The 23674-nt window shown below is 33.7% G+C and overlaps 1 protein-coding gene across 42 annotated transcripts in view; it reads right to left on the bottom strand.

The window, feature by feature from the left end:
* The window catches only part of Rims2 (regulating synaptic membrane exocytosis 2), a 522675-nt gene that overhangs the window by 237167 nt on the left and 261834 nt on the right, over nt 1-23674 (bottom strand). For 26 of the 42 annotated variants that reach the window (XM_060389550.1, XM_060389547.1, XM_060389526.1 and 23 more), the window contains 6 exons: nt 20707-20806; nt 19578-19701; nt 17674-17720; nt 14526-14638; nt 4096-4226; nt 1216-1387 (listed from right to left, as the gene is read on the bottom strand). In XM_060389550.1, the coding sequence (XP_060245533.1) occupies nt 1216-1387; nt 4096-4226; nt 14526-14638; nt 17674-17720; nt 19578-19701; nt 20707-20806 (687 nt within the window). Of the gene's footprint in view, nt 1-1215; nt 1388-4095; nt 4227-7372; nt 7421-14525; nt 14639-17673; nt 17721-19577; nt 19702-20706; nt 20807-23674 lie in introns of all 42 variants that reach the window. The other 16 variants (XM_060389561.1, XM_060389524.1, XM_060389544.1 and 13 more) reach the window with 1 other exon arrangement.

Consider the following 23674-nt stretch of genomic DNA (forward strand, 5'->3'; position numbering starts at 1 on the left):
ATTTACACTTGACTGAAAAAAGAAAGTGATGCAGGCACAGGTCGACTTGATGGACAGGGGTGGCAACTGATAATACCAGAAATACAGACAGGTCCTTGGCCAGAGTTGTTGTTCCCAAGAACTGCACAATTCTTCTATCCAAATAATTAGTAAGTCTATTACTCTTCAGCTGACATCATTCAGTTCATATTTCATGGTCCTTTTATTTTACCCATGATATTCTCCTTTCATTTAATGAGGAAAACTAGGTAGACTGAAAAACGTTGAAGCAAATAACTGACTTTTCTTAGTATTATATGCAAATAACTAGAAAACTCCTTCACCTCTTAAGCCTCTTCAATTCGTTCTCCACATTACAAGTGGAAATTTATCTCAAATTGAAATTTAGGCAATCTTTGCTTAAACTTTTCACTAATCCCATTATTCAGAGGATTAATCCAAATAGGAAGCATGTTCTGCTGTTCTCTTATCCATAAAGCTTCAATTACTATCACTTTCTCTACCACCTGGAGGCAGCTGACCCAAACTCCTCAACACTGATGCCTCCTTACTCTCTCTGAAGAAATCTCACTCCGTTTGCCTATGTTAAATTATATTCTTATGGATACTTCCTTTGACCATTTCATTCCAGCACAACAATTATATGTTCTTACTATATTCTACTCATCACAGCAGCATCTGAATCCACAATGCGCTACAAATTCTTGCGGTAAACCCATTAAAAAATGTCAGATATATCATATGGCTTACAAAGTAATTGAGGAATAAATAAAAAATTGGTCCAATACTATAACAAAAAGTTGCAAATACTATACAAGGCAACAATATATCAAGTGGCAATCAAACTTTGTGATCACACACTAAGATTCTTCCCCCACCCCTTTATTATGATGTGGGGTTGTGTGTTCTGCTACAGTTCTGGTTCTGAAACAGAGACTTACTATGTTGCCCTGGACCTGACTTCCTGGAGCAGCTTCCCCAGGAGCTGGGATTATAGGCATACATTGCTACTTACACAGTTTTGCTAAGACTTTTTAGAAACATTGTTTTCTTTAGTATAACTAAGTTTTAGATTAAAGCAGCAAATTCATTCTGCTAAATTAAAAAAAAAAACTACGCATATTTTTCAGACATTTAAATTTGTGAATATGCTGCTACCATTCCCTTAAAGGACAGAAGATCTGAGAGGCTCCACCATTAACTACGTCCAGGTACCTCTCCTAGAAATTCACTCTCTTCTTCTCGGACTCTAGCTTGATCCCAAAGGGTAATTTCAAGCATTCGCTCCCGAAATTCTCTTCGGTGGACAGGAGAGTAAATGAATGTCTGGTTCCATTTGGGTTCCAATGTTTTCTTTACTGTTTTTGTTCTTCTCTTGTTTTTATCACTATTTTAATGAAAAAGGAAACAGAAACTTAGAAAAAAAGATTTTTACTCTAAGTTTTATCTATTTAAAATTTCTTAGGTGAAAAGTCAAGTAAAACATCATCATATTTGTCATATTATAGTTGCTGTAAACATTAAAGTTCCTGCTGAATGAAGATACATCATGCTCTGTGACTTACTAAGAGTAACAGCTCAAGTTTTCTAATCACTTAAGCTGCAGAATTTAATTATTAAAAAATTGATGAATTGCAATGTTTACTTCATAAATAAAGAGCTTAGTTGACAAGCAATTATAATAATTTTATGAAGGAATTTTATCTCAAATAAAAAAATTATTTGCTTATTTGACATAAAACATGATTTTAAAGACACATAATATTGTTTTTATATAAGGTAGACAAATTAACGTGTAATGGAAATAGAAGATAATTATCTTGACAGACTTATAGTCAGGAGGCTTTCATACTTATGAACTATCTCTAGTTAGAAAACATCTTAAACTATGCAGCTCACTAGATACATATAGTATAAAAATGCAGCTACTATATGCATATAGTATAAATTGTATTTATGAATTACAAACATGAATTATAATATTAATGGCATTAAGCATGTTAAAATATATTTTAACATACAGTTTAACATTAGTATAGAAAATAAATTAAAGATGAGAAGTGTACAATTAACCCTAATTACAACCGACATCTGAAGGAGGCTGGAAAAATAAGTCATTAGCTTAATTGGAGACATGAAAGACAAAGCTCTCACATTAAGAATGAATCTCTATATAAGCAGAAACAGGACTCCTTCCTGAAATCCCTCAAAAACACAACATGCCACAAGTGTTTTGCAAGCTCAGCCACCATCTCCTAAAAAGAACTATGATAAAAAAAAAATCTTATTTTAAACAAGTAAAAAGAAACGGGTTTTGCTGCTTTCGTAAAAATATAACTGAAACCATCAAAATAAAATCATGGTATTTAAATCAAACAGTACAGAAGAACTGTATTTAAAAACAAAGATTAGTTTATGAAGATATATTTTAAATATATTTCTGAAAATAAAGTAACTCTCTAAAGGTAACTAAATTATTAAGAATACAGTAAACATTTGTTCAATGAAATCTAGCCAAAACTTTATTTTCATTCTAGTACTTTTGGTTTCTGTTTAACTTAAAACAAGCAAAAACTTGATATTTGTATTCAAAATTGTAGAGGAAAGAAATACATTTGTGATCTTAACCAACTTTTCTTCAAAACATGACTTTAACAGAACATGGTACATTAAATCTAAAATATTTTTTGAGTAGCACAGAGAGATGCTAGAGCAGGTATGACTTCTTTCGCTCACTGACACTCCTAGAGTTGTATGAATTAGATAGCAATTGCTATTTCATCAATGCAAGTATTCCCTTCTGAAAAATTGTCTGGAAACGTTAAATTAATAACTAATGTTTGTTATCTTACTCATGAGTAAAAATGGTGTCAAAAAAAGAAAAGCTGTAATAATAGTGTAACTTTCTGAGTATTGCAAAAATTCCTTTTTCCTATTAGAGACAAAACTTTAACACAACCCATTCAACAACTGAAGCTTGAAAAGTATATAACTGTTCTCACATACTTGCTATCTGACAAGTAACTCAGCTAATAAATGGCCTGAGTAAAAGGTTCAGATGGCTCTCACAATCTTTGAGGTTAAAAAAGGAAAAAAGTTAAACACTGTCCCTGGGCTATGAAAGGACAAGGTAAGGAGAGAGAGAGAGAGAGAGAGAGAGAGAGAGAGAGAGAGATGATTTTAGCCTTGCTGCCTGAAAAAGAAGGGGAAATTAGGCAAAGTAATATAAAACTAAATAACAAAGTTAATTAAGAAAAAATTCAATAAACTTTAAGCATCTTAAAAATTAAATGTGGGCATGTGATATGGTTTAGTGGATTATGGCATATGCTACCTCCATGCCTGACAACTAAACCTAATCCCCAGGACCTACATAGTGGAGGCAGAGAACTGAATCTCACAAATTGTCCTGATTTTCATGTGAGTGCTATGGCATATGCACAAATCACTCATGTAAGATTGCATGTAAATCTTGTCTTTGGGGCAAGGAATACAAACCTTTTTAGCCTTCCTGCCCTGTAAAACTTTTATGCAAATGCTTTAATCCTCTGTATTCATCAAACCCTTTCTTTACTCAAAGGCCCACCTGCATTCCAGAAATTTGATGGCCTGGAGCAATGATTCTTTTCTGTTTAGAGCAATGAGCCCTTTCCCTTTCCTTCCTTTCCATTGTACTAATTCTTTTTACTTAAGCCAAATGAATAAGACTCTGACGTACCACCTCAGTCAATAATGAAAGATAGACACCACAAGAAACACATTAAAAACCAGGTTTATTTCCTGTCTCTGTGTGCTCCCTCTTCTGAGCCCTTTTGATCACAAATTAAATTTGCATTTTGGCATAGAAAATATATATTACTTAAGAAATACAATATGCAGATGCTTAAATTAAATACTTAAATAAAATCATACATAGTAAGTGAAAAGTTTTCGAAGTAATCTCAAATACTTATTTTCATCTTTTATATATGAGAATGACTGTGTTTATATAATTTCACAAGTATATGACTTTTGATACAAATAATAATACACATCTGAAACATGCTTTTTTCACTTATTTTTAAGAGCATGTATGTTTTAGTTTAAAATCCATACCTTCTGTCTGGAAGAAAGTAAATTTTAACATAAGGATTCCTGGGCCTCCCATCTTCCCTGGAAGGGAGATCCTTTGCTCCCAAAATTGTAACTATCAACTGGTGACCAACCTTGTCAAACCATAGTTTTATCTGAAAAGCAAAAACGTTCATTTATCAGCTCTAAGTTTACTACCATGTTTACACTTCCAATCTTCACCCCAGTTTCTAATACTAATAGTAAGAAAGACAACATTTTCCCCAGTAAACTGCGATTTGCTAAAAATCAATTGGATATATTATAATAACTTCAATGAATAAATGAATTGATTCTGATGTTTTAGTTTCAATTAAAAAGTCACTTGGGCTTGTTACTATCCTGATGTGATAAGTTATTAATGAACATATAGTAATTACACTACTGTATTCTATACTTCGTATATAATGATTCCTATGAATCTGTCTTCATTTAAGAATCACTAGTTCTTTTGTTCACCTTCGCATTGAAAATAAATGTTCTAAATGGAGGGTGTGGGCAGTAAGGAGTAAATGGTATTCAAAGGGGATTTTCAAGCACATGTTTTTGTCTCCACAGTAAGACATTTCAGAGGATTTAAGAAGGCTTACTATATTTTAATAGATTTAATTAATTTGTGTTTAATACTACAATAAATTAACCTTTTAAATTTTTTTAAAGGCAGAGTTTATCTTCAGTAAAAAAAAGTACATGACATTCTTAAAATAGTAAAGTTTCACTCTATAATTTTAAGTAAGAAAATGTGTATAATATTGCTTTCTCATTATTGGGGTTTGGTACTTCATGTCCTCTCACAACTTCACACCTTCACCCTTAGCTCAGCAAGTATCCTCTCCATCAGGGTCTCATCAGATCTATGTATTATCTAAGAGTCAGTGTCTACTACCACCAATTAAAAATGGAAATAGAACCAAAAATTTGATGGTTGAAAATCACCGATTTTAGTTATACAAGAACCATGGCATTTCAGTTCCGATTCCACAATGGTTTTGCTGGGTCCCTCTGTATACGTCCCAGAAAGTCAGAGCTTGACCAAACTGTTAAATCAGAAGAGGTGGACCGGCAGCTTAAAAGACCATCCAAAATTATTTCTGTGCCTTTATTAGGGCTAAAAGAGATGAGCCCTCTTACAGGAAAAGAATAAGACATATCCACACTAAAAAAGTAACTATTATTACTTTTCATATTTCATTGACTTGAATTTCAAAGTGGTTTTATGTTGCTATTGTATAACAAGAATTTTCTACCCGCTAACAAGTTCAAAAATAGATCCTCAACAAGATTTCCTTCAGATACCTTTGAGAAATAAATAATAGCGCTATTATCTGGCTTATTATGGTTATACATTTCTAGACTACTCTTTCGACTAACAGTTAAAATGAAATCTTGAAATTTTAAGAATTGCAGCTTTCATCCAAAGGATGCAGGACGATCCCACATCCCAGGGAAAAACAGGTCTCACGGCAAGACACAGTGATTCACACATGGAACACCAGCAGTTGGAAGACCAAAGTAGGAGGATTGTGACAGACCTACAAATTTATGGCTAATCTGGGCTCCAAGTGAGTTTGAAGCTACTTGAGCCACAGAGCAAAACCCACTCTCTACTAAGAAATGGAACAACCAAAAACTGTATAGGCCTGGGGACTGACTCAAAAACTTGAAAGAAAAAATATTTAAATTTTCTTGCTTAGCAATGTTATACTACAGATATAGAAAGGATAAGAAAATAGAGAATAATCTGTTCTTTTGACAAAAGCCAAGAGAGAAAAATAAAGAAATTAAAATGTTTGATTGTTCATGGGATGAAGGAAATGTAGACAAGTGTCACAGTCTTCAAAAACCTATGAAGATAAGATTAATTTATATATTCTCCACTTTCTTCAGTAATGGCAACTCTTAAGGTATAATGTTTTTTATTTTAAAAGTATTATTTTCAGATTTCCCTATAAAGCCAAGAGCTATTCCTCACTATTGTCATCTGTTCTGTACATAAACAGACATTAGCTTTACTGTTTTCGTACTCCAGTGTGATCAGTATGTCATTAACTAAATTAACTGTCCAAGTATATATGTATTAGCACTATTAAATAAGAATCAATCCCATTATATCTGATCAAAATTGGACCTTTTCAGAAATTATCTTGAACTAGGCACTTAATAGGCCTAATTTTCGTTTTTATACTGAGTGTGCATTGAAGTTTTTAATATATATCCAGCTCAAAAATATTTTATTATCTATGCTATTTATTATATCCTTAAAACTGTGTTTTAAAAATAAATATTTAAAACATAATTATTTGTTCCCCAAAAAATAACAAATATAACTTCATAATTCTATTCATAACAAGCCTTAGTTCAATTAATTTAATAAAAATCTTGGTATCATTTTAATTGTTCAATATGACTATCCTCTCATTTTTTACTATAGAACCAATTTAAATTGTTCACAACAAAACTTTAGCATCAAACATAAATATTTTATATCATATGATATTAAACAGACTTAGTGTTTTAATTATTTAAAGTATTATTCAAAGTCAACAATTGTTTTTAAAACATGCAACAAAGCAGGGAAGGCATAATACTACTTTTAAGATAACTATATCGGCATTACTGTACCATATAAACAATATCCTAATGAAAAGAGGCAAACAACTTGTACCCAAGTCATAACAGCAAAAAGAATAATAAAATACAAATACACACAGACACACATATATAAATTTGGATTCTTATTTTTGTTCTTTCAAAGTTCAAAAGTTGATTTGTATATATCAAATGAAAAAAAAATCGTATTTTAAATAAGGTACAAGTATATTTGCCAGTCTCCTCAAGGAGTCATTGCTTGGAAAATGCAAGAGAATGTGGATGTGATGTGGTAGAATGAATGATTTAAAGAGACAGAAACCTTTCTGTAATAAAGAAAAACAGCTAAAGTTTAAAATTAGCTATTTCACTAAATGTTACAGAGATAAGCAAACTCTACATCAAAACTACGGAATGCTACTTTGAAACCTATACATTTGAGTACTTCATTAACTTACAAAATAACTAACAATAATTGTCTCTTTAAATTTGTATTCAATATTCTAATCTCCATGCAGAATTTTACAAGCTGCCTTATAAAATGATTTGGAAGTCAACAGTATGGTTTGGAGCAACATACCAAAAAAAGTGTTCCTACTACGCATTTTCCAAAAACATACAAATAAGGGATAAAACACAACTTTAGTCTCTGTCAGGCAGACAAAGCCTTTACCTGAACCCTAGGAACAAAAGGCGTTGTTCTTCTACTAAGGCTTTGGCTCTGGTAAGTAAAATTAAAGAAAAAAGCAATAAAACAAAACCAAAAAGGACAATATGCTGGAACTAAAAGACCAAAAGTAAAAATAAACACATAACACTGTCCCTTAAATACAATGTTTCTATGACAATATATTTAAATTAAATACTTCAATATAAGAAATAAATATTCCCAAAAGCTAAAATATCTGAAAACTATTCAAAACATCCTAACATATTACAATTTATTAATAATTACATATTCTTAGAAGTCAATATAATAGGAATTAAGACTGAGTGTGCAAGAGCATAGTCAGAATTATGTCATTTTAAAGACCGATTAAAGTGAAACCCCAGATCAAGAAAAGTTTACCTTTAAACACATTACACCCCATGATATCCATGGTGATTGGTCCCAGCATACCCACAAGTACCAAATCCATCGATGTTCAATATATTTTTTTGTAAAATGGCATAGTACATGCACAAAACATACAAGATCTCTAATGCTTTCAATCATCTCTAGATCAGTTATAATATCAATATAATATAAATGCTACAAATTGTTGATGTATCATTATTTAAGAAATAATTACAATATAAAAGTCTATAGCTGTTAAACAGATTTTTTAAAAATTGGTTCACAATTATTTAGGTGTATGGATATGAATTCAACTAAAATGGAAGTCAAATTGTCCATAAAGTGTAGTAAAGGTGAGGGAGGACACTGAACCCACTGCTTGATGCACTGTTGAGATATTATAAACTGTCAATTGTGGCGACTAACATCACTGGTTCATTGTTGGTGTCTTTTTCCTGAAAGTTTATGCTCGTTACTGCATGATATTCCAACAGCTGGGGGGAGTCCCTGACCTTATCCCCAACATGCAAGTGAAGAAAATACACAGCAAAGTCTAGTGATGCTCCAAATCTTCACAGGTCAGTGTGACAAACACAGGCGGTAACACATACTTCTCAGAAACATCATGTTCCTCTTCTAAAATTTTTAGCCATTTATTTTCAAACCATTTGCAAGAGTTAAAAAAAATAACCTAATTCATAAATCACAGATGCCAATCATAGATCAAGAGTAAAACTGGAGACACATCTCTGGGACGGAGAATGGATTTAAGGATATTTAATTCTGCTTCTTCACAAGAGGAGTCCATTGCCTCCTCCTGTTTGTTGTAGATAGTTAAGGGCTTCCTTCTGTCTTTCCCACTGTCACTGAAACTGGAAATGAGTACTGGGAGTTCTTTTGCCCAAGCTCAGGATGACTAGACACATTTAAAACCCAGAGTAAACAACCTTAACAGCAGACTGTGGGTCACCTTTCTCTCCTTCCCTCTCAAAAAATAAGTACCAAATCTGAGTTTTCTTCCTTTTCAAATGGAGATATGACCAAAGAGGAAGTGCTCAGATATGGAATATAATTAAAATGTCTGTCTGAAAAAAGTTGCACAGATAAAGCTTCAGTAAGTAGGGGAGGGGGAGTGTAAAGTTTCCATAGAGGAACTCTCGAGACTTTATTTTCCCTGCTCCAAACTTTATAGTGTTTTAAATAAAATAGGTCAAGAAGAGGAAATGTTTGAAAACACATATTACTTTAAAAATTGAAGGGTCTACTTTAAAAAGAGTATGTTCTAAGAAATTAATCCTTTAAAGTTTTCCAGTATCTCAAAGAACCTGAAATGAACAGCTATCAGATTTCTAAAAATCAACATTTTTTTAAACCTTATATTTACCAATGACTTTATACATTGAAGATATACAATATGCTTGTACTTCGGTGGCATTTTTAAATGCTTTAAAATATACAAAACATAATATTTACCATATCAAGGCTTAAAATTCAGGGGCAATTACTGCGCTGGAAAGCTGTTGAAATTCTTATTTTTTCTATAGGTTCGACCTTTGCCATTACCCCGGGAAAACACCGGAATCAATCTTTTCTTCTCACCAGTGTGGCTGTCTATGCTACAGATCCTAAGTATTTTGTACAGAATGGTGATGCTCTGTGTGACACATCTGTAACAGCTGTGGCTTCTTCATACAAATGAATCTGAAACAGCATCCCACAATTTGTGAATGTCTAATGTCACTTTTCATTACTCCTTGTACTATGAATTTTGGGACACTGCCTCCTTTTTTAAATTTAAATTTTATTTTTATTAATTACAGTTTAATCACTTTGTATCCCAGCTGTAGCTCCCTCTCCCACCTTCTCCCAATCCTACTCTCCCTCCCTCTTCTTCTCCTATGCCCCTGGGACATTCCCCTCTTGCAATACATTAAAGTTATAAGAATAAAGTATTAAATCATTAAAGTCCAAACATAAAACTTGAAAGACTGTAGGGCATGCCTTTAATTCCAGCACACAATGGAGAGGCAGAAGCAGGAGTTTCTGTTAGTTCTAGTCCACCATGTTCCAAATCAGTATGGGCTACACAGTGATGCGCTGTCTCAAATTAAAAAGAGGTGGGGGGAGGAAAAAAGGGAGGGAAGGACCAAGGGATGGAAGGAGAAAGAAAGTGGAAGGGATAAGGGGAGGACAGGAAGGGAGGGGAGGGGAAGGAAAGAAGTAAAAGAAACCAACACCTTCATACATGGAGTATTTTTAGATGTTCTCAAGTTTGTAAAAAAGCAATATGAAAGACATACATTTATTCTAAAATTACTTAAATTTCTTAAATGGGCAAATAAAATTGATATTTGTAATATTTAATAAAAATATTAAGATAAATTAACTTTTCAACTATAAATCTACCAAATACTATAATCAGTAGAATCAACAGTGTAAAGAGTTTCTACAAAAAAAAAAGAATCTGAGCCTTTCTAACGTAGAAAGAGAACACTGCGTGTTTTAGTCTAACAGCCTATCGAACTCCTAACCAAATACTATAAGCAGATTTAAAATTATTTAGAATTATGAAAGTTGCCTTGCAAATGAAGAAACAGCTAACATAAAGAGTCAAATAAGGAAATGCTGCCAATGGGCTAACATGGCTCAGAAAGAACAAATAAAACTTAATTGGGATCATTCTGACTTTCTCAGTATATTAGTGGTGGTTCCGGACGTAAGTCCTAGAATAAAACGCAGTCACAGGACTCAATACGGGGAGGAAATTAATCACACATACCTTCAAAAAAATTAATCAACAGCTTTGAGTATAAAAATAACCACTATTTATTATGTGTTTTCTATTTTTAAAAATATCAGCAAAGGAAGTACACAATAGGAAGATCAGCACAAATACATACAAATAGTCAGGTGTTGAGGCATTAGCCATAAATGATATAATGAGAAATGAACCCAAGTAGAATTTCTCAAAAGCAAAAATGTTCAAAGAAGGGAGAAAATGAGGGTGCAATGGTTAAAGATAACAATCAACTTGAATGACTCCATAATCATCTGAGAAATGACCATCTAATGCCTCTTGGAGATGATCTAGATCAGATTAGTTGGGGAGAAAAAAACCTATCTTAGCTATGGGTGAGCCATTCTCTGGACAAGGCCCCGAGCCATTTAAGATAAAGAAAGAGAACCAAGTACTACCAGATGGGCACATCCTCTCTGTTTTTTGGTGGATGTAATAGGAACAATTATTTCAAGTTCCTGGTATAGACAGAATAAACTCTCTTTAAACTGCCCTAGTCATATTATTTAATTATGTCAACAAAAGAAAAGCCATGAGAGAAAGATAGAGCTGATGCTTCTAAAGAGTTTTCATAAGAAATGATATAAGGAGGCATATTTTAAACTCCTACATCATCATATCAAACAGAAATTGCCTGTAGGCCAATTCAGATACAGAGATAAACTAGTAAACTCAGGAGCACATTCTGGCTTAAACTGACCTAATACAAAGGAAATGAATGAAATTAAAAGTTATATGATAATAAAAAGACATTCTATCTTGTTCATTTATATTCATGGGGTGACTATAACTACTAATTGTCAGAAAATCAATTTATAAGTATGTACACACTTACATGTATGTATATACACATAATATATATGAGATTGGTGATTGATAGACTAGATGTGATTGGAATAAATTTTTAATAATCTCAAGCTTACAAGTTAGCATTTGTATTATAATTTTACTTCTATAAAGTCCCTGACAAAGTAATTTGCTACAGTAAAAACAAGCAGTATTAGGATTGGCCCAAGTATTTCAGTGGCATGATTATTTGTAGTACTATACACACTAGAAGCTAAGACAAATGCTGGAAATCTGAAAGGAAAGCTAAGGGAGATTTTAAATACATGACAAAGTCTGTAAGTTAACATAGAAAAAGCAGAATATATGCCATGTGTGCAGAATTCACCTACAATCACAGAACTTCTAAGGCAGAAGCTGGAAAGTTACCAGAAGTTCAATACTAGCTTGCTCTACATACTGCTGTTCAGTCTAACCAGGACTACACAGAAAATTCTAACTCAAAAAACTAGAAGAAAGGCAAAAAATGCAAATGTATGTGGAATTTTAATTAAAATATATATTCATGTATTATAGAAAGTCATATGTAGTGTCTGGATTATTAGTGATTTTACCTTTTGTTATTGATTTCTGATAGTAAACATGAATCATATTAGTAATTTCTATCTTGTTTGTATGTAATTTGAGTGTGTATCTATATATAATTTAAAAAATTTGCAATTATTTAAATAAATTCAAAGAATATTTTCCCTCCAAGCTATGAAAGTGAGAATATACTCTCCATATTAAGCTATAATAACATTGATTATAACTAACTTCACAGCTTTAACAGTTTTCTCCTTCTGCCAGATTAATTTTGAATCAGGAAGAAAACACTTAAGATTAGAATTTATCCAAATCTCTTCCCTGTACTTCCCAGCTTTCTCTCCTAGCACAATTTGTATATAATCTTGAAATTTGAAATGATGTAACAAAGTAGAACTGTAAATGAGCATTAATGCTTTAAAAAATAGTAAACATTCCAATTACTCCTTAAAGCTAAGGGGAAATTTCCGGCTGAATGATCAAGATCGTAACTCTAAGGAAATTAAAATACAATTTTATAAAAGTTTGGAGTTTAATTGTCACAGTTTTTCTTTTTTTTCCTTTAATTTTTTTTATATATTACAATTTATTCACTTTGTATTCCAGCTGTAGCCCCCTCTCTCATTCCCTCCCAATCTCACCCTCCCTTCTTCTCCCATGCCCTTCCCCCAGTCCACTTATAGGGGCAGTCCTCCTCTACTCCCATCTGACTCTAGTCTATCAGGTCTCATCCGGAGTGGCTGCACAGGGGGAGGTGATCAGAGAGCCAGCCACTGAATTCATGTCAGAGAATGCCCCTGTTCTCCTTACTAGGGCACCCATTGGAGACTGAGCTGCCATGGGCTACATCTGTGCAGGGGTTCTAGGTTATCTCCATACATGGTCCCTGGTTGGAGTATCAGTCTCAGAAAAGACCCCTGGGCTAAGATATTTTAGTTCTGTTGCTGTCTTTGTGGAGCTCCTGTCTCCTCCAGGTTTTTTGTTTTGTTTTGTTTTTTGTTTTTTATTATCTAACCCCTTCTTTCATAAGATTTCCTGCACTCTGCCCAAAGTTTACCTATGAGTTTCAACATCTGCTTTGATACCCTGCTGGGTAGAGCCTTTCAGAGGCCCTCTGTGGTAGGCTCCTGTCCTGTTTCCTGTTTTCTCCCTCTTTTGACGTCTATTCAGTTTGCCTTTCTGAGTGAGGACTGATCATTTTACCCAGAGTCCTCCTTCTTACTTAGCTTCTTTAGGTGTACAGATTTTATTATGTTTATCCTATGTTATATGTTTAATATCCACTTACAAGTGAATATATACCCTGTGTGTCTTTCTGCTTCTGGGATACCTTACTCAGGATGATCTTTTCAAGTTCCATGCATTTGCCTCCAAATTTCATGATTTTCTTGTTTTTAATTGATGAGTAGTATTCCATTGTGTAAATGTACCACAATTTCTGTATCCATTCCTCAGTTGAGGGACATCTGGGTTGTTTCCAGATTATGGCTATTACAAATAAAGCTATTACAAACATGGCTGAGCAAATATCTTCCTGGTATACTTGAGCATATTTTGGATATACGCCTAGGAGTCAGAATGGCTAAGATCAAAAACTCAAGTGATAACAGATGCTGGAGAGGATACAAAGAAGAGGGAACCCTCATCCATTGCTGGTGGGAATGGGAACTTGTACAATCACCTTGGAAACAATCTGGTGCTTTCTTACAAAATTAGCAATAGTGCTACCTGAAGATCCAGCTTACTGTCACAGTTTTTAATCAATATCAATTTCTAGGTTTGAGAATCTAACTTTTCTTCAGTACTCATGAAATTCCAAATTGAACAATCACTAAGGTATTAATAATTACTATAACAATAAATTTGAATGTAAACTAATATGGGAACGATAATGTAAAAAAAGCACTTAAATTTGCAAAGCACTTGTAATGAAATACAATATATAATATATAACTAAGCTTTTAACTTGTACTTCCAAATATATAAATCAATGCTCACATAATGAAAAATTACCAGTACACCCAGGAGTCTATAGTCTATTACATATATCCTTCATCACATTTAGTTTTATCTGTTGTCAAAATAACAAAACAAAACCAAGCAAACAACAACAAAAACACCTCTAGAAACCTTGTATATCTGAACAATATTAAAAGTGCACCCAAAGTTTCCTTAAGATTAAAAAAGCAGAATACATGAATATTTGCTTTTCAGGGCAATGTTTATATGACATATTATTTTCTTCTATCTCCAAAACTAATAGCAATTCCCAGTCATTTTAAAATGAGGAGTAAAAAATATCATCCCAACTTGTGGAAAAAATTGTGAAAGGTGAAAGGGGCTTACATATTTTCATAAAATCATTAAACTCTATAACCCTAGCAGTAAATGAAAACACATAATAAATAACCCAAAATTTTAAAGTAACTAAAAGTTATCACAAAAAGCTGAGGTAAAAGCACAATTACATTCTAGGAAGGACTTGGCTTACAGAAAAAAAAAAAAACAACAAAAAACAAAAAAGCAAACAAAAAAACCTAACAACATATTTCACAAATATCATTTAATATTCCCAAAGAGACAAACTTAGCGATTACATACTGAAAGCTGTCCAGATAAGAACTGTGGGACATCCCTCAGCATGCCAGGACTCATGGGAGAGGTAACAGATATAGAAGGACGATCCATTTTCTGAGATTCAAATGAGCTGGAACCTGAAATGACAATTATACATAAAGAATAATAAAATGTCTCTTCACTATTTTAGAACACTGAGCATACTGCTTTTAAATGTCCTTTTATATAGATCAGTTTATTGCCAGAATGTTATACTATCTTAAGGAGGTTTTGGTGATGTTTTTCTTTTGTTTCTGACAGTTGTTTTTGTTCTGTGTAAGTGCTATTTAGTGATTATCTTAACAGCCACAGTTACACATATTCTGTGCTGTCTTTAAGCAACAGGCTCTGCTCCAGGGCTCACTTGTCTATGAAGTGTACTATACTCACACTTCACAATGAGAAAACATTAAAAATGGAAAAGAAAAATCAAAGCACAAAACAATAAGCCAACTCAAGACAACCTAAACTTTAAATGCTGAAAACATAAGCACTAGAATGTCCAAAATTACTAAGTGTTTAGAGGTGATTTTTTAAGCCATATCTTAAAGAATGTAAAATATTACTCAAGCAGAAATGTAATGCGGGGTTATGAAAAGGATAGAGAATTGCAGAAACAGCAATAACCAATGTTATATGTATGAATTTGTTTTCAGACAGTTGAAAGGAACCAGTTGGAATGTGAACAGAAAGAAAGATATTAGGATACTGGCAGAACTATATACACTAGTAAGAGGAAGACGGCTTTACCAAGTGTTTACAGTATGGATTACAATGAAGAGACAGGAACAGCAATGAGAGTTTAGACCTCATTGAGATAACAGCAAAAGTTGTGAAAAGCATGAGCAGAGGGAGCACAGGTGACAGCGTGAAACAATGAAGATAATGGGCTGCAGAAGTCGCTCAGTGTAACAGCACTTGTCAGCTATGTATGATATCCTATGTTCCATCCTTAACTATGTAGGAGGGAAAAACAGAAAATAGCTGTGAGGAGTATGGGGACGTAGAAAGATCTCAACTCTATTATCCAGAGTAGAAAGTCACCTTTGTAACAGTATGGGCTCTGAAAGTGTACTGATGTGCACTATAAACTTAAAACACTGTAAGGGTACAGGAGAGGAGCAGCAGGATCTTACTTTGGAACCAGAGCGACTTAAAACTCCTTTGAGACATCCAAAAGCAACGTAAAGCACATAACATATACATTAGACTAAACATCAGGGTCAAGACTAAAGTTTATCAGTCTATGGAACTATATACCCTGTTAGAAATGCACACACATAAAATTCACCTCTAAAGAGTACATCACAGAGCTATATAAAAAAGGTGAAAGTTTAGGATCAAAAATAAGTGGTTGATGCCCTTTCACAAAATTTAGAAGTAAACTAATGATGCCTTTGTAGAAGCAATTTGTTATCTCAAAAGGATTACAAAGCATCAGATAACAGGAAAATTAGTAGAGTGTATTCTTTAAGGAGCTGAGGAGGAGGAAACCAGCACCGTTTCTTAGTGAAACTTTGGCCGTCACTTAGCTGGCAGTTAAACCATATAGAACAAACAATGTACAGACGTTCCCAGAACACTAACTTAAAGACTGTACTTGGACAAGCCTATACCCAAATGTTCACAGACCAAAAGTTTGGAACAAGTTTGAACGAATATTCTTGCCTGTCCAGAGACAAGTTAAGCAGCACAGCCTGAGGCTTTTTAGAGAGTCACAATAAAATGAAGGGTTTCCTATTGCTTTTATGATATCTTATTGATATAAGGGGAAACACTGCCCGCCCCATGGTTTTTTAAAATAGTGATAATGTATCAATAACACCAAGTTGCAAGTATTAAATAAAGTGGCAGCAATGATAATAGCACCAAATAACTCTAATGTTTATTTATTATGGTACAGTTCTATTTGACCAGGACCTACATTATCTTGCCATTGTCATTATAATTGTTAAATAACTGAGCTTTGCTTTGCTTAGCCTTGACTGCAACCTATAATTTTAATGATAGGATCAAGTGTTAAGTATAAATATCTCCTTGGAAGTATTTCTCGGAGCTCTTTCATCTTTCCAGGGCAACTGGAAGTCCTTATAGTAGTTTTAAAGCCTGTTAAAATTGGCTGCTGCTGGCCCTGTACCACTCTTTAAGTCCCCCAGGCCGGCTCCACGCTGGCACGCGGCCCTCCCTGCTTTGTTAAACCTACCTCAGTCTTCCCTCTGTAGCGCCCTTGCACTGCCAGGTACTTGTTCCTCTGTACCTGCAAAGCTTTTCCCCATGACAACCACTCTTCCAAGTTTGTTCCAACTACCTGCCAATTTTGGCTATCCTATTCAACATATTTTAAATGCAACCTTCATCATCTCTTCTACTATCCCTCAGTCAGGAAAGAAACAGTTTATCAGAAAACAGCTAATTTAAGATATGAAAGAGTAATTGAAAACAAGTAAAAAAAATAATCATGTATTTGACTGTGTTAATTTATATTGTGGTTGTTCCATTACTGCTATGACATAAAATTACAACTATTATCTTAGTTTTGAAAAAAATATAAATTAAAACAAATAAAATTATCCACTAGTTTGTTCCAAGAATACACTTCTATAAAGAAGAGTAGAGTTACAAAGTTGCAAACTTTTAAAATTTTATGGGAAACTTGGGAGTAGGCAGCTTTTGAAAGTGATGGAAATGGTCATAACATTAATTGAGAAACAAGGGTATGTAAGCAGTCAAAACCCAAATGTATAGTTGGTGTATAGTTTATTAGACCATGCCTTAGTAAAGCTACTTAAAAATCTATAGTAATGCTGAGCAAGGTGGCACACACCTTTGATCCCAGCACTCAGGAGGCAGAGGCAGGCAGATCTCTGTGAATTCGAGGCCAGCCTGGTCTACAAAACAGGTCTAGGCCAGCCAAAGCTACACAGGGAAACACTGTCTGGAAAACAAACAAACAAACAAACAAACAAAACAAAACAAAAACAATGTACAGTAATGATGGCAGGGGTAAAATAAAATACTGAAATCATAGAGTTTGTATATTTTAACTATCTGCCTTACTCCGTATTGCTAGGTAAATTTGTTCATTAGACATTTGATGACGCTTACTGACATATCCTGAATAAATTAAACTTACTAGATTCCAGTTGTGCATGCGAGCTGTCGGGTATTCTAGGAATATCTCTGAAAAGACAGAAAAAGATTAAAAATAAACTTTTAGCAATCTTCTTTAACATCTTCTTTCTCAATCAAAATTAGGAGTAAAAGTGAGAAATAAACAATCAGTATATGAAAGGTTTATGAAAATAAGAAAAGACCAACCGCATTTTTTTGTTTGTTTGTTTTTGGACAAGCTGGCCTAGATTTTTTTTTAATTTTTTTTTCAAATTTCTATATAGATGAAACTGGACTTGAATTTTCCAAATAGTTGTCTTTTCCTCCCAAGACTAAAATCACATTTTTGCAGCTAACTCCAACAGAAATTAAAACCTATATGCATTTTTAGCAGCTTTATAAACATACACACTTTATTTCCTATATTCCTGACTATACTTTGTATTCAATAAGGTAAGTTTTGTAAACATATTAACTCAATTCTTTATTTTTGCCTTCTCTTATAAATAAATTACACTATAACTCAATTTAAACATCATTAAAACACTGCAACGATAACTAAAAATTTTTAAAATAGTGGTTTCATTGGTATCAGGTAAACATGATTCATATATGGATTTCCAAAATTACCTTGTAACTATATTTATGTCAGAAATACCTATACTTACTTGATATATAAGTAGACAGTAATCACAAAAATATGACTATAAATTATTTAGAATATTAATATGTGATTTGAATACACTTTAATACTAAAATAGATTTAATTAATGCACTAAGCTGCCACAGTATGGTTTTAGCATATTACCAAACGTTAAAAAGGCACAAGGCCACAACACTTATTTTTTAAGTGAATGAAAACAGAACATGGTTACAAAGAAGAATCTCTGTAGCCTCCACTCATAGATGCTTGTTACCCACTAAATAATTTACTGTCAAGTCATACATTTTTCAAATTTATTTTTTATATAACTTTTATATTATCATAATAAAAGTTTCTACAGAAAAAGTACTGCCAGGGCACTTTATAAATAATCTTCATAACTCGATTTTTTTGCCACCTTTGGGAAATATAAGCTATTAGCAAGAAGATACAATAACAAAGTGTGTTTTAATGTTGCCTGTTTTGATTTTATTATTTGCATTTGGGGGTGGGAGGTTGTAGACAGGGTTTCTCTCTGTAGCTTCGGCTATCCCGGACTCACTCTGTAGACCAGGCTGGCCTTGCATTTACAGAGATCCACCTGCCTCTGCCTCCTTGAGTGCTGGGATTACAGGCGTGCACCATCACACCCTGCACATTAATCATGGTTTTTAAAAAGGTATTTTTTAAGTAAACTCTGTATCTAGGAGTTATGTGCTCTTTAGTCCTATCTTTCGTAAGCTAAAATTTCCATTTGAAAAACAAATTGTATTAGACTAGAGTTATTGTCTTGTCTAGAATGTAGAAGACTAATAAAAACATTTCCTAAAGAAATGATCAAATATTTCTCCTTTTTTGTAATCAGCAACCTATTTTTATCATAATCAGATAAGGAAAAGAAACATTAATTTTGGTCAAATGTTTTGGTTAAAGAATAAAGATGTCTATGAAATAACTTACTTTCATAAAGTAGTCAGAGAATTTTGGATCACACAGTCCAAGCTGCTGAACAGCAACCAGCATCACACACAAATGAACCCCCGCAGCGGGGGCTAGAACGACGTCTCAGGGCTAAGAGCACACACTACACTGCTCATGCAGAAGACCAGGGTTTGGTTCCCACGCATACCTCTAACACGGGGAATCTGGTCCTCTTCTGACCTCAGTGTGACCCAGACATTCATTTTGTGCAATACACATGCAAAGAAAACATTCATACACACAAAATAAAATTGTTAAGTCTTAAAAGGCAAGTAAAAAATAAATTACTGAAACTGTCTTACCCAATTGGCCTTGAAACAACAAGCTCAACTTGTGGTTCAGGTTTGGACTCTAGAATAATGTTGTAAACCTCCTCAAATGTGGCTCCTTGCAATAGCCGCCCATTCCATTCTAACACTTCATCACCTATTATGTCAGGAACAATCATATAAACACAAGCCACGTCCACAGAATATACTCAAAGGAAAAGCAATTGTTGGATTTCAGCAAATTCCAAAAGTACATCCACTATAACAAAATAATGTACATACTGACAACAACCCAGGAGGCACAGAATTTAATGGGTACGATAGTATTTTTTCACCCAAAAAGAATAGTCAGTAGAAAAACACTATGTTAACCGAAGAGCTAACTGTAGACACCTAGACGTGAGCAATGATGGAGATGAGGCTCTTTTTCAAGGTTGCAGGGTTCTGCTCTAGACCTGTATATGCGTGGTTAGTTAAGCACTGCTTTTTAAAAAAGTATCAATCACCTAAACTCTAAAATCTTTTGTAAAATGTTATGTGATTCATATTAAATGAAATCTTTTTCAAAGACTTTTAAGGATTTCTCCAATAGGGACTGGAGGAATTGGCCAAATAATATGGAATGACATCATTTAGAAAATGAGCATTCATTGATGAAGTTTGCCTTACAAACAATATTGGAATTTTTTTTCAAAAGAAAAATAAAGATTTTGGGAAATAAAATAAGCTACTATTAGAGGCTGATTAAAATATCCATCACTAACATAAAATATACAAAGTTGGGTGTAGTGATGTGGGAAAGAATCCAGGAGATGTTTGGGAACAGGGATGAAAATGAACAAAATACACTGTATAAAATTCTCAAAAAAATAATAAAAAGCATTTTCAAAAGATACTGTGTCTAGTATGATACAATGAATAAGAGATAAAACTTTTCATTAATGACTAAAGAATTTATGTGAAAGAAACTAATTATTACTGGTCAAATCTCTTGTAAATGAGAAGCTTTTTTTCATACCTATTCATGGATAACTATTCACATTTTTCTTTTTGCAGTGCTAGGAATCAAACCCAAGGCTTTATAACATGTTAGGAAAGCATCCTATGGCTCCAGCCCCACAGCCTGCATTTTCAATGGAAATAACTAGTGGCAGGAACCTACCTGGTCTAAGATGTCCTACGGTATCAGCTAAACTTCCTTTTTTTACTTTGGTGATAAATGCACAAAGCCGACCTGATTCAGTCATCTTTCCTCCTACAACCTGTTTAAAAGAGGAAAGGATCAAAATTGTCATACTGTTAAAGTGAACATACAAAAGACTCAAGTAAAATCTATCAGAACAATTTAGATTCTAATCTGTAATTCAATGTACTAAATTTTATTTCTTAAATAAAGGTGTTGCCATTTGAAAGTAAGTGCCCGCAAAAAGAACCTTACATATTCCAACTTTGTTGTAATTTATTTCTCTACTTGTTAAAAATACACATATATTAAGATCATCCTGAGTGAGGTAACCCAGAAGCAGAAAGACACACACGGTAGATACTCACTTAAAAGTGGAAATTAGACATATAATATAGGATAAACATACTAAAATCTATAACCTAAAGAAGCTAAACAAGAAGGACCCTAAGGGAAGAGCCTTAATCCCCATTCAGAAAGGCAAACAGGATAGACACTGGAAGTGGGAGAAGACAGAGAACAGGAGAGAAGCCTACCACAGGAGACCTCTGAAAGACTCTACTCAGCAGGGTATCAAAGCAGATGCTGAGACTCATAGCCAAACTTTGGGCAGAGTGCAGGAAATCTTCTGGAAGAAGGGGGAAATAGAAAGACCTGGAAGCAACAGAAGTTCCACAAGGGACCAAGAGTGCCAAAAAATTCTGGCCCCAGAGGAGCCCTTGATCAGTTAACCAAGGACCATGCATGGAGAGGACCTAGACCCCTGCTCAGATGTAGCCCATAGGCAACTCAGTCTCCATGGGGGTTCCCTAGAAAGGGGAACAGGGGCAGTCTCTGGCATGAACTCCATTGCCCGCTCTTTGACCACAGAGAAAGAGGATCCAGACAGTCCTGATGAGCCCTGATAGGCTAGTGTCAGATAGTAGGGGAGGAGGTCCTCCTCTGTCAGGGGATTAGGGGAGGGGAATAGGGGATAGAGAGGAAGAAAGGAAAGGAAGGTTAAATGGGGAGGAGATGAGGTTGGGAGCTACAGCTGGGATACAAAGTGAATAAATTGTAATAACTAATAATAACAACAAAAAATTTAAAAATCAACTCAAAAATTTCTTATTATAAAATTCTCATTTTTATCATTTCTCAAAATAGTATAGCACTTTTTAATTATATAAACATTTTCGGTATAAATATGAAATATAAAATTTTTCATTACTTTGCTATGATTATGATAGACTACTATATTTGCATTAATAATCTTTTGGTTATAATGATGATATCCATAATGATAACAGATCTTTTGTGAGAAAATTATTTCATTAGAAATAATACAAATTTTCGATTACTTGGAGCTCAATTTTTCTACTTTTTATTTTCTTTGGAAACGCGTATTAGGAATGTTGTAGCATCTTATGTAAAATACAACACTCTTAACAAATTACCTCTACGACTGTGGGCAGCCACTATTCAAGCAGTCCAAAGCAAATCTCACAGCAGGTGAAACAAATGATGCTAACTAAATTCCCTGACTTGAGGAAAATGGTTTGTTCTCTTATGAAGTAAATTACAGATCACTGAGATCACTGAGATCCATGCATACATTCCCCAATCATGGTAAATTATACTTAGTTGCAATGTAGTCATACTAATTAATACTATGCTTACCTCTGAAAGTTAAATATAAATTTCTTATAGTTTCACATCTTCATGGAAAGAAGACTGTTGTTGCACAAGAAAATTTAGCAACAATAGCACTGTAATTACAGTCACTGGTGATTATTACAAAATTCAGATACTAAGCTATTGTACTAAATGCTATATACTGCTTTATTTTATCTTATTTCAACAACTCAAAGCACATGCTATATTCTCCATCGTAGACAGGTTAACTGATACTATGAGTTTAGTCTTCCAGTGTTGTGTAAAGAGTAACTACGATGCCCTTTGGTCTGCCCTATACCCTCTTGGTCTCCTGGCTCCCCTCTCCCTCTCCTCACATGGCCTGGCTGAGGGTCATGTTCACTGTGACTTTCCCAGATGTTTCCAGCACCAAAAAAAAAAAAAAAAAAAAAAAGGAAGAATAAAAATAACTACTCTTAACTGAAATCAAGCCAAGCCTTCTTAAACTCTGTCCCATTGTTTTATCATAAGCATTCCGCATTTAAAATCACTGTCACCATCTCTCCCTGATCATGGAAAAATTAGAAAAGCACCAAAAAATACTAAGATGAGAGATGTAAAGTAACCAGATGAGTGTGAAACACACTATACCCACCCAATGTCACCTACACCGACATTTTCCTAAAATCTACTGTTTACTATATTCTAGAGTACAATTTCTGTAGCAATGGCTTAACTCTGAAAGATTTACTCTATTTTATTTCAGTTTTTCATTAGGTATAGTAGACATAACAAAACTTGAAAGAGCCCTATTTGTATAATTGGCAAATAGTGTTTTATGATTTTATAGTTCAAATATAGACATTAATATTTTTTGTCACATGAGATACATATTTAGGGGCTTACAAACGATATTACAAACGATATATTTGGGGTTAATATAATTAATTTGCTAGTGTTTGACTAGCATGCATAAGGGCATTAGTTTGATGCCTGACAGCCGAAACCAAGACAAACTAATTTTCTCTAAAACATAATGTCACATACACTTTATTACGTCAATACAAAAATACATTTTCATTTAATGTGTATATTATAACTTCAAATTTTCATGCTGAAAAATTAAAGCTATTATTTTAATACTGACATAAATATAGGCAAAATAAACAGTATAGGTTCAAATATATTCATTGCATTTAGGGTTCAAACCTTTTTCTAACCAGGTTATTATCAATGTCTTTCAAAAATGCATGTAAAATTATTATTATGAACTGCCAGAAAATAACTATGTCTGTGTGACTGTGTTTACAGGTGCACATGTATATAAGGCTGC

The sequence above is a fragment of the Meriones unguiculatus genome, chromosome 8 (genome assembly GCF_030254825.1).
Source record: "Meriones unguiculatus strain TT.TT164.6M chromosome 8, Bangor_MerUng_6.1, whole genome shotgun sequence".
Lineage (NCBI taxonomy): Eukaryota > Metazoa > Chordata > Mammalia > Rodentia > Muridae > Meriones > Meriones unguiculatus.